We start from the raw sequence: 12284 nt of genomic DNA, 5'->3' as shown, positions 1-12284 counted from the left end.
TGCAGTCACTTGGCAGCTACTGGTAGCAATACAATACATGTACTCTGCTGGGCGTGGGCCTGATTGGTTATTCAGTCTGGTCAATAGTTTTAGCAGTGCGCTATATGTATGGGCATCAAAGCCCTGACTCACAGGCTCTAGCCGAGCCACAGTTAGTTTATTCTGCATTCAGATTTTCTGTATCTGGCTTCTGAACCGGCTTCTTCAGGAGATAGTTGAGTGAGCAGGGGTCACTAAATCTGAAGGACCGCAAAAAGGTTATACTACTACTTTTATTGTACAAGAATCAGTTCTATGAGTTTGAGTTTCTTTTGTCAAGTGGATAAGACATTTTTGGCCTTAAAAGGGTGTAGGCCTTCAGAAGAGCCTGAGCGGATGCTATAATACAAAACCATTGTCCTGGATAATCTACTGTGTACCGGACATTGAAAGACTGGATACAGAACATTTGCTGTAATTACACTGCACATACATTCACTTTTGTTTCCCACTTATACATTTCTTATCTGCATTTACAGATAAAGATTTACTATATGACACACAATGGCCAGGATTTAAAATAGATGATCTCAGCTTGAACTCAATTTACTTAAAACCTCAGAGTGAATCATGGGAAAGATATGTGCATGTAACTCGTGATCTTAGAGATTCATGCTTTTGACCTCGCCTATGTCACACTGAAAGGGAAGACAATATTTGGAAGGACACCAAGGTTGTTGAGGTAAAGTAAGCAGTCCCTCAGATTCCAAGAAAAACTATTTTAAAGGTTAAAGTTTAAATTAAACAATAGTGACTTTGTTTTGTCCCCGTGTGAATCATTATGTCAATATTGAATTTTCTACACTTTTCTAGGTAGTCATCACGCTTCTGTAAACAAAATAGATAATTGCTTCAACATTTTTTTTTACAGTGGTGTGTCTGAGTCGACACAGACATGTGCCTCTTTGTGTGTATGTGTGTGTCTGTGAAGTGTGTGTGTGTGTGTGTGTGTGTGTGTGTGTGTGTGTGTGTGTCTGTGAAGTGTGTGTGTGTGTGTGTGTGTGTGTGTGTGTGTGTGTGTGTGTGTGTGTGTGTGTGAGTCAGTATGTACCCACATACAGTACCATCACTCTGCTGTAAATTTGCTTAGAGCAGACACTTAAATCCTCATCCGTTCCGGCACATAAAAACACTCATTCCTGTTAAATGGCTCCAGAAATAGAAGAGAAAGCAATTCCAAATGTAATCAAAGCAGAACAAAAAGGCCAGACAGGAACGTAACACATAAATATTTCAGAGAGCATCTTTCCCTCCGATACTTCAACAACCAGGAGATTAATTAGAGACCAGAGATGGAGAGGGATGGAGGAGGGAGGAGAGGTAAAGATAATACAGCCCCCTTCTTCCTGTCTCCCACTTTGTTCTTACAATGCCTTCAGAAAGTATTCACATTCCTTGACTTCATCTTTTTTGTTGTTGTGTTACAGCATGAATTGAAAATGTATTACATTTTTAGTTTTTGTCACTGGCCTACAGACAAAACCTCATAATGTCAAAGTGGAATGATGTCTTCAATTTTTTTCTAATTAATTCCAAATGAAAAGCTGAAATGTCTTGAGTCGATAAGTATTCAACCCCTTTGTTATGGCAAGCCTAAATAAGTTCAGGAGTAAAAATGTGATTAATGGCTCCTATAGGAGAAAACTTGGAATGGATCATTGTAGTTACTCCACAAAAGTATCCTAATTGACAGAGTGAAAAGAAGGATGCCCGAACAGAATACAACTATTCCAAAACATGCCTCCTGTTTGCAACAAGGCACTAAAGTAATATTGCAAAAAATGTGGCAAAGCAACTCACTTTTTGTCCTGAATACAAAGTGTTATGTTTGGGGCAAATCCAATACAACACATTACTGAGTACCACTCTTCATATTTTCAAGCATAGTGGTGGCTGCATCATGTTATGGGTACAGTATGCTTGTAATCATTAAGGACTGGACAGTTTTTCAGGATAAAAATAAATGTAATGGAGCTGAGCACAGGCAAAATCTAGAGGAAAACCTAGTTCAGTTTGCTTTCGAACAAGACACTGGGAGATGAATTCACCTTTCAGCAGGACAATAACTTAAAACACAAGGTCAAATCTACACTGGAGTTGCATACCAATAGGAAAGTGAATGTTACAGTTTTGATTGAAATCTTCTTGAAAAAAATCTATGACAAGCCGTGAAAATGATTGTCTAGCAATGATTAACAACCAATTTGACAGAGCTTGAAGAATTCTTAAAGAATAATGGGTAAATGTTGCACAATCCATGTGTGGAAAGCTCTTAGTGCTGTGTTTCCAAAACTCGGTCCTCGGAACCCCAAGGGGTGCACGTTTTGGTATTTGCCCTAACACTACATAGCTGATTCAAATTATCAAAGCCTGATGATTAGTTGATTATTTGAATCAGCTGTGTAGTGCTAGGGCAGAAACCAAAATGTGCACAGTCCCGAGGACTCAGTCTGAGAAACCCAGTCTTAGAGACTTACCCAGCAAGACTCAGCTTTAATCGCAGCTAAAGTTTTTTCTACAAATCTTTGACTCAGGGGTGTGAATACTTATGTAAGTGAGATATGTATGTATTTTATTTTCAAAGAAAATTCAACAATTTCTAAAAACATGTTTTCACATTTTCATTAAGGGGTGTTGTGTGTAGATGGGTGACATTTCATTTTATTTCATGAATTTAGAATTCAGGCTGTAACACAACAAAATGTGAAATAGGTCAAGGGGTATGAATACTCTCTGATGGCACTGTAAATGTAAAAACAGAAATACAACTGAAAAAATATACACAAAAACATGAAGAAGGGTGTTTGCCAAAGAATTGTCATTTGTATTACAGATATATCATTTGGTCTTTGCATGAATTGATAGAAATGTCCCCTTTCACTCACAAGACACATTACTTATATATGTTTTGTTTAACCAGCACTGAAAATCTGAAAGCTCTTCAACCAGAAAATCAGGTTGTGCACAATCTCTTTTAGAGTCAGTTATTCTGACCTTTTATATTAACACATTCCAAGCAAAGATGTTAAATTATTCATGACTTATGCTTTACTCACCATCTCCACGAGCACACTGTGGGCAATAACAACAGTGAATAAATGACTGCATTAGTGCAATTTATTTACACATTTCAGCATCAATCAGAGCTATTGTGGCCTACAACAATTAGTTACATCCTCACATGATACAACCCTTTACAGACCACTGGGCCAAAAGGGCCTGATTCTTTTTTTAACCCTGCTTGGTGCTCATGCAATCTCTACTGCCATCTTCTTTCAAAAGTGTTCACAATTTAGTTAAACTCCAGAGACAGTATATGATAAAACCGACTGCATGACCTTTGTTTTTATATTTTTGTCTTGCCAAAAAATAATCAATAGGTTATTCATACAATTTTTATTTTTGTCTGAATAAAATTAGTAGCATTGTACAAAGCATTGATTTCTGAACGTGGAGGGGAAAAGGCTTAATAAAGTGCCAATCTATGCTCTAATTCTCTTAGGGTAGGAAGTAATTAAATGCATATTGAATGCGTAGGTTATCTAGCTAAAGTCATCTAACCTTACAGTCAGCTAGCTCCGCAGTCTGCATACCTAACGCCATATGCAAATAAAAATCACACACTCTCTGCTCTCTCTCCTGCCACTAGTTGGTCCGAAGTAGTAGCCACAGTATGTGCGTACTGTGCTGGCTGGAGCCCCAGTGTGTAGAGCTGTGCCACTCTGTCAGGGCTGGGCTGTGCTCCAGGTGTCTACAGAGGCCTCCTGTCTGTCTGGTCGCCTGACCCACACTGGCACCTTCCATATGTGCCCTTCCTGACACCTTCTGTCACTGTCACACCGCACACCCTGCATCCTATGCTGGCTAGCCTAGCAGCCTCTCTCTGCCCACTTCCCTCTACTACTGAATGCTGGACACATTAGCAGCACTGAAGCACAACAGAGGCGTGGAAAACACCCCCTTTATTTCGAGCTGTAGTTTAGAAAGCATGAATATAAAAGCCAGGCATAAGAGGAATGAAGAATCAAGAGTGTCAAATTTGAACTTAATGGGCTATTTTCATGGTTTTAGCTTGCTTTCATTTAGTTGTGGTGGCATTGGACAAAGTCGCTAAATTGGACAGAGCATAAACAATTCTTGGAAGAGGTTTACCTGGCTGGCTCTACACCAGTGTTCCTCAGCAATGCCCATTGGAGCAGCCAAGCTGTCCCTAGTGGCCTGGTTACAGTTTGTTCCTAGTGGCCTGGTTCCACTTTGTTCCTAGTGGCCTGGTTACAGTTCATTCCTAGTGGCCTGGTTACACTTTGTTCCTAGTGGCCTGGTTACAGTTTGTTCTTAGTCAACTGGTTACAGTTAGTTTCTAGTGGCCTGATTACAGTTTGTTCTTAGTGAACTGGTTACAGTTAGTTTCTAGTGGCCTGGTTACAGTTTGTTCTTAGTGAACTGGTTACAGTTAGTTTCTAGTGGCCTGGTTACAGTTTGTTTCTAGTGGCCTGGTTACAGTTCATTCCTAGTGGCCTGGTTACAGTTCATTCCCAGTGGCCTGGTTACAGTTTGTTCCTAGTGGCCTGGTTACACTTTGTTCCTAGTGGCCTGGTTACAGTTCATTCCTAGTGGCCTGGTTACAGTTCATTCCTAGTGGCCTGGTTACACTTTGTTCCTAGTGGCCTGGTTACAGTTTGTTCTTAGTGAACTGGTTACAGTTAGTTTCTAGTGGCCTGGTTACAGTTTGTTCCTAGTGGCCTGATTACAGTTTGTTTCTAGTGGCCTGGTTACAGTTTGTTCCTTGTGGCCTGGTTACAGTTCATTCCTGGTGGCCTGGTTACAGTTTGTTCCTAGTGGCCTGGTTACAGTTTGTTCCTAGGGGCCTGGTTACAGTTCATTCCTAATGGCCTGGTTACAGTTTGTTCCTAGTGGTCTGGTTACAGTTTGTTCCTAGTGGCCTGGTTACAGTTCGTTCCTAATGGCCTGGTTACAGTTTGTTCCTAGTGGTCTGGTTACAGTTTGTTCCTAGTGGCCTGTTTACAGTTCGTTCCTAATGGCCTGGTTACAGTTACTTTCTAGTGGCCTGATTACAGTTTGTTTCTAGTGGCCTGGTTACAGTTTGTTCCTAGTGGCCTGGTTACAGTTCATTCCTAATGGCTTGGTTACAGTTTGTTCCTAGTGGCCTGGTTACAGTTTGTTCCTAGTGGCCTGGTTACAGTTCGTTCCTAATGGCCTGGTTACAGTTTGTTCCTAGTGGTCTGGTTACAGTTTGTTCCTAGTGGTCTGGTTACAGTTTGTTCCTAATGGCCTGGTTACAGTTTTTTCCTAGTGGTCTGGTTACAGTTTGTTCCTAGTGGCCTGTTTACAGTTCGTTCCTAATGGCCTGGTTACAGTTACTTTCTAGTGGCCTGATTACAGTTTGTTTCTAGTGGCCTGGTTACAGTTTGTTCCTAGTGGCCTGGTTACAGTTCATTCCTAATGGCTTGATTACAGTTTGTTCCTAGTGGCCTGGTTACAGTTCATTAATAGTGGCCTGGTTACAGTTTGTTCTTAGTGGCCTGGTTACAGTTCATTCCTAGTGGCTTGGTTACAGTTAATTCCCAGTGGCCTGGTTACAGTTTGTTCCTAGTGGCCTGGTTACACTTTGTTCCTAGTGGCCTGGTTACAGTTCATTCCTAGTGGCCTGGTTAAACTTTGTTCCTAGTGGCCTGGTTACAGTTTGTTCTTAGTGAACTGGTTACAGTTAGTTTCTAGTGGCCTGGTTACAGTTTGTTCCTAGTGGCCTGGTTACAGTTAATTCCCAGTGGCCTGGTTACAGTTTGTTCCTAGTGGCCTGATTACAGTTTGTTTCTAGTGGCCTGGTTACAGTTTGTTCCTAGTTGCCTGGTTACAGTTCATTCCTAATGGCCTGGTTACAGTTTGTTCCTAGTGGTCTGGTTACAGTTTGTTCCTAGTGGCCTGGTTACAGTTTGTTCCTAATGGCCTGGTTTTTAGTTTGTTCCTAGTGGTCTGGTTACAGTTTGTTCCTAGTGGCCTGGTTACAGTTCGTTCCTAATGGCCTGGTTACAGTTTGTTCCTAGTGGCCTGGTTACAGTTAATTCCCAGTGGCCTGGTTACAGTTAGTTTCTAGTGGCCTGATTACAGTTTGTTTCTAGTGGCCTGGTTACAGTTTGTTTCTAGTGGCCTGGTTACAGTTCGTTCCTAGTGGCCTGGTTACAGTCCATTCCTAATGGCCTGGTTACAGTTTGTTCCCAGTGGCCTGGTTACAGTTTGTTCCTAATGGCCTGGTTACAGTTTGTTCCTAGTGGTCCGGTTACAGCTTGTTCGTAGTGGCCTGGTTACAGTTCGTTCCTAGTGGCCTGGTTACAGTCCATTCCTAATGGCCTGGTTACAGTTTGTTCCCAGTGGCCTGGTTACAGTTTGTTCCTAATGGCCTGGTTACAGTTTGTTCCTAGTGGTCCGGTTACAGCTTGTTCGTAGTGGTCTGGTTACAGTTTGTTCCTAGTGGCCTGGTTACAGTTAATTCCTAGTGGCCTGGTTACAGTATGTTCCTAGTGGCCTGGTTACACTTTGTTCCTAGTGGCCTGGTTACAGTTCATTCCTAGTGGCCTGGTTACACTTTGTTCCTAGTGGCCTGGTTACAGTTTGTTTCTAATTGGCTGGTTACAGTTTGTTCCTAGTGGCCTGGTTACAGTTTGTTTCTAATTGGCTGGTTACACTTTGTTCCTAGTGGCCTGGTTACAGTTTGTTTCTAATTGGCTGGTTACAGTTTGTTCCTAGTGGCCTGGTTACAGTTTGTTTCTAATTGGCTGGTTACACTTTGTTCCTAGTGGCCTGGTTACAGTTTGTTTCTAATTGGCTGGTTACAGTTTGTTCCTAGTGGCCTGGTTACAGTTTGTTCCTAGTGGCCTGGTTACAGTATGTTCCTAGTGGCCTGGTTTTACTTTGTTCCTAGTGGCCTGGTTACAGTTCATTCCTAGTGGCCTGGTTACACTTTGTTCCTAGTGGCCTGGTTACACTTTGTTCCTAGTGGCCTGGTTACAGTTTGTTTCTAATTGGCTGGTTACAGTTTGTTCCTAGTGGCCTGCTTACAGTTTGTTTCTAATTGGCTGGTTACAGTTTGTTCCTAGTGGTCTGGTTACAGTTCGTTCCTAATGGCCTGGTTACACTTTGTTCCTAGTGGCCTGGTTACACTTTGTTCCTAGTGGCCTGGTTACAGTTTGTTTCTAATTGGCTGGTTACAGTTTGTTCCTAGTGGCCTGGTTACAGTTTGTTTCTAATTGGCTGGTTACAGTTTGCCCTGGTAATTTAGGGGATAATTAAGTGGTAAATCTTCCCCAACTGTATGATAGTGGTGCGCCAGATTACAGCAGCCACCCATGAGCTGAGTAATGGGATTCAGTCCCACAATGAGCTGCTCACCCGATAAGAAACCAATTCAGTCGGTCTCCTTCCTCCCTGTATTAGCAGCAGCTTCCCTGGCTCACCTTGGGCTAATGATACGCCTAAACAAACATGTCCTCTACAATTTAATAGAGCTACACACGGTATAGAACATAGTCAGAAGCATAAATGAGTAAATGGACTATGGAGGACTGATTCATCAACTGCAGGGCTCCATGGAAGTCCCAGGCAGAATGCTAATGGTTTTGATTGAGGGATGAGGGAACATTGTTGCATCGACCATACGTACACTGTAACTATTGATGACCAGGGCAATCACTGTTGAGCAAAACATGACTATCCTAGCACCTACTGTGGAATCAGTGTGATTCACTGCCTGTAAGGCAACACAAAATGGGACACTATCATTGACCATCTATACCATTCATTACCTATTTTGTGATTGGTGTAAAAGACATTCCCAGCAGACATGACTGACACGGTGATAACATGAATTCCTCTCAGAATCACAACATTTATCAGTCACTCATTGAAAGCTCTGGTGTTGGGCTTATGTGTGTTCCTCACTTAATCAAACAGCCCTTCAGTGTGTGTGTGTGTGTGTGTGTGTGTCCGTGCATGTGTGTGTGTGTCGGACCAGAGAAGTGAAGTGGACTTAGACTAGCGGTCTCTGTGTCTTTTAGAGCACAGGACAAAATCACATGCTGCCAGTGAGATGTCAGGGATGTGTCTGGTTAAACACTTAAAGGGGGGTGGTGGGATTTTTGCAACCATTTCATCCCCTAGCAATGATGATGAGAGAGAGAGATTGTGTGTGTTATGAATGATTAACCCCCATTAATCATTATGAAAGAAAGCTAAAGGCTAGCTTTGTCTTCAACCATTTGTCCCCTGTACCCCTAGCCACTCTACATGTGTGTGGGTGTTTTCTGTGCCTTCCCACAGCCCAGGGGTATCATTCCAGCCCCCGAGGAGACAGCCAAAATAAACCATTGATTTTTTTGCTCAATAAGGCCTTGTTAAGGCTGCTCCCGTGCCACACAACAGATGAATCACTAAAGCAGTATTACCCAGGCAAGCAACTCCTGTATTAACATTCCAGCTCTAATAGTGTTACCAGAGGGTTGCAGATAGTATCCTGTGTCTGATGGTGGACTGAGGCATCACTACTCATCTGAGGGCTTGTTTCATCACTGCCCAGCTCTCTTCGTCTCTTGTCCTAACTCATCAAGTCATCGTCACACATTTGTGTCTCACTAAAAAAACTCTCACTCTGTTCCGCCACCCCTCCTCTGCCACAGACGTGCTGCCTCAGAGCCACACCAAATTACCTCTCTCTCCCCCTCTCCCTTTTTTCACTCTCCCTACTTCTCTCTTCTCTCCCTTTCTTTCTGTCTGTCCTTCTCTCGCTCTTTCTCTTTTCATTGTTTATAGGCCCACCATTAAATATTATGGAAAACATTGCGTTGATCATCTCTTTTCAATATTTGATGGAGAAAAGCTGATCATTAGTGAATAGTTTGGTTGTGACTCATCATTATGAGGATTTCTGGGCTATTTATCAAGGCCAAAATCAGAACCCTTTCTGATTTTGTGGGAATTAGTCATATCCTCACAAAACAAGCGTCACTTTATTATGTGACTGACTCTACAGTATGAAAATAAATACTGCACTATTAGGCAACCATGCACGTCCTCAGTCACAGGAAAACTGTTGATGAGCATAACAGAGTGTGGTGGGGGTTACAGTATGTGTAATGTGCTTGTTTGGGGGTGGTGAATGAGAACTTACCCTCGTCTCCTCACACCCCGTTCGTTTCCCCCTTGTCAACAAATTCCAGCAGCCGAGAACGGGAGTCGTTCACATGAGGAACACTTTCACGCCAGTCACATCCAATTTACTTATTTATTTGTTTCTTTCAAGCCCCCAGCACATAGCTTTAGGTTCCAAATGTGTCTGATTAACAAAAATACAGACACACACACACACACACACACTCACGCACACTCACTTTCTCTCTGTAAGGTAAGGAGGAGGTACGGGGCCGGCACTGCTAATTAGGGGTGACATGATGTTTATGTAACCTCCAAGCTTCCCAAACCAGACACAATTACGGGCCCCTGGTCCCACTGACCCCGGCCCCAGCCCACTGTGGAACCACACAGCACTGCCCCTCTGTCCCAGGCAGGACCCAGGCTGGTCACAGGGCAGGGGGAGGGGGAGAGAGCCAGAGTTCAGTCTCTTTAACAGCTCTCTCTGACGGGAGCTCTGTAGCTGTAATACAAAGTGACGGCCACTTCAGTGCAGAGCCCCCCAATTTCCGCCAGGACTCTATGGCTGGGGCAGGGGTGGCAGACTTGTGGCCCAGTGTGTGAGAGTTAAGGCAGGGGCCTCATTAGAAGGCTTTACTGCACTCTGAGGCCGTCATTACCCCCCGCCACCTCCCACATACACACAAAATAACCACTTACTTCAAAACACACCATCAAAAAGAGGTGGTTCTTTCATTCAAACATCGATTTTAAACACAAGTTATATCAATAACTCAGAGAGATGTTTTTAAGCATTATTATTTGACTGACTACAGGATGCAACCTACAGTACTAGTATTGCACGCTGCTTTAAAAACAAATCTGATTCAAATGTGTTGAAATGTGCTGTATGAGGCCCATATAGTGTATCCCACAGAATGCATAACTGTTTCTTCCTTTTCAATACCTTTTATCTTACATGCATCTCTGCAAACTTCCTCGCTTGAATCATAGTGAGTCACATCCACGTAAGAATGTAAGTTGGAGGGAGAAGTTTTATATGTCCACTTTAATAATCCACAGTAACACAGGGCCTTGGGGAGCTCAGTCATAGAAGGCCAGTCAGATGAGAGATGACAGGCACTTACTCATACTGCCAACAGGACACAAAGCCCTGGCATAGATACAGCCTGTAGCCTGTATCCCCGCTCATCAGTGCTCCGGCAGCACAGCCTGGCACACCAAATGATGCGTCTCATACAGACAATTAAAGAGCAAATCAATTCTGCTGCTTGGATTAGATAATGGAGGCGCAGTCATTTACAACCACAAAGCACACAGTGGAAAACATGCACGGCTACCATAGTTACAGTAGACATTGATTGCAGCATGTTTCTCCAAGATCCCACAGATGAAAAAGTTAGGCCAATCACAAACAGACCTGTTTTTCATTAGAGGTTATTATTCACTGAAAATACAATGGCTTCTTACTAATCTTCCCATTACTATTTTGGGTGCAGTTTTTAAGGCAGCTCGTAGAGGGCATGGGGATCATAGTGAATTCAAGGCTTATTACCAAAGACTTCATAAACTTAATAAGTAACACTAGAACTGAGTGGCTGGATGAAGCAAAGGGCCTGAGATGTTAGGACTGTAATCACCACGCAGCAGTCAGGGGAGACAGGAGGGAGTGTCGTGCTCACTAAGCTGAGTTACTCTGTCTGAGAGCCCTGATGAGGTCACACTCTGGGGACCAAGAGGCCATCAAACCCTGCCTGTGATGTCATCAACAATCCTCTCACTCCTGTTTAAGAACAAATATGCATACTTACTACACACTAGAGGAATATGAAACTGCGTCATTGTGCGTGTGTGTGTGTGTGCCTGCGAGAGAGACATAGAGAGCATAAGGAAGAGTGTACTCACCAGCCTGGTTGGTTGTGATGTTGACGGAGGAGTACTGTGGTGAGTAGGGGCTCTGCTCGGAGACCCCATTGACGGCCTGCACCTCGAAGGTGTACTGTGTGTGCGCCAGCAGGTCACTGATGTAAACACGTGGCTCTGTCAGACCCAGCTGGCGGGGTACAAACTGGACATTGTCCCCACAGCGCGTGCAGCCTCCCCGGCCACCTCCACAGCTCTTACAGATGATGTTGAAGACCACGTCCTCACGGCCACCTGACTCTCTAGGAGGCTGCCACTCCAGTATCAGAGACGTCTCATTCACGATAGACAGAACGTTCTGAGGAGCCGATGGCACCGCTGGAAACACACAGACAATAGACAGTCAACTGAGATGGTTTCTGTTTGGAATGTGAGAAGCATTTACAGTGGTCTCATACACTACATGACCAAAAGAATGTGGTCGCCTGCTCGTCGAAACATTTCATTCCTAAATCATGGGCATTCATTTGAAGTTTGTCCCCCCTTTGCTGCTATAACAGCCTCCACTCTTCTGGGAAGGCTTTCCACTAGATGTTGGAACATGTCTGTTGAGACTTGCTTCCATTCAGCCACAAGAGCATTAGTGAGGTCGGGCACTGATGTTGGATGATTAGGCCTGGCTCACAGTCGGCGTTCCAATTCATCCCAAAGGTGTTTGATGGGGTTCCACACACACATTCTTCCACACTGATCTCGACAAACAATTTCTGTAGGACCTCGATTTATTCACGGGGGCATTGCCATACTAAACAGGAAAGGGCCTTCCCCAAACTGTTGCCACAAAGTTGGATGCACAGAATCATCTAGAATGCCATTGTATGCTGTAGGATTAGGATTTCCCTTCACTGGAACTAAGGGGCCTAGCCCGAACCATAAAAAAACACCCCAGACCATTATTCCTCCTCCACCAAACATTACAGTTGGCACTATGCATTCTGGCAGGTAGTGTTCTCCTGGCATCTGCCAAATGCAGATTTGTCCATTGGACTGCCAGATGGTGAAGCGTGATTCATCACTCTAGAGAATGCGTTTCCACTGCTGCAGAGTCTAATGGCGGCGAGCTTTACACCACTCCAGGCGACACTTGGCATTGCGCATGGTGATCTTAGGCTTGTGTGCAGCTGCTCGGCCATGGAAACCCATTTCATGAAGCTCCAGAC

The 12284-nt window shown here is 43.7% G+C and overlaps 1 protein-coding gene across 9 annotated transcripts in view; it reads right to left on the bottom strand.

Annotated features, from left to right (window-relative positions):
• The window catches only part of LOC110528000 (ephrin type-B receptor 2), a 160718-nt gene that overhangs the window by 26760 nt on the left and 121674 nt on the right, over positions 1 to 12284 (bottom strand). For all 9 annotated transcript variants that reach the window (XM_036983536.1, XM_036983541.1, XM_036983539.1 and 6 more), the window contains exon 5: positions 11107 to 11442. In XM_036983536.1, the coding sequence (XP_036839431.1) occupies positions 11107 to 11442 (336 nt within the window). The remainder of the gene's footprint in view (positions 1 to 11106; positions 11443 to 12284) is intronic.

Source organism: Oncorhynchus mykiss, chromosome 7 (assembly GCF_013265735.2).
Source record: "Oncorhynchus mykiss isolate Arlee chromosome 7, USDA_OmykA_1.1, whole genome shotgun sequence".
Taxonomy (NCBI): Eukaryota; Metazoa; Chordata; class Actinopteri; order Salmoniformes; family Salmonidae; genus Oncorhynchus; species Oncorhynchus mykiss.
This window is presented reverse-complemented; position numbering and strand designations above follow the sequence as displayed.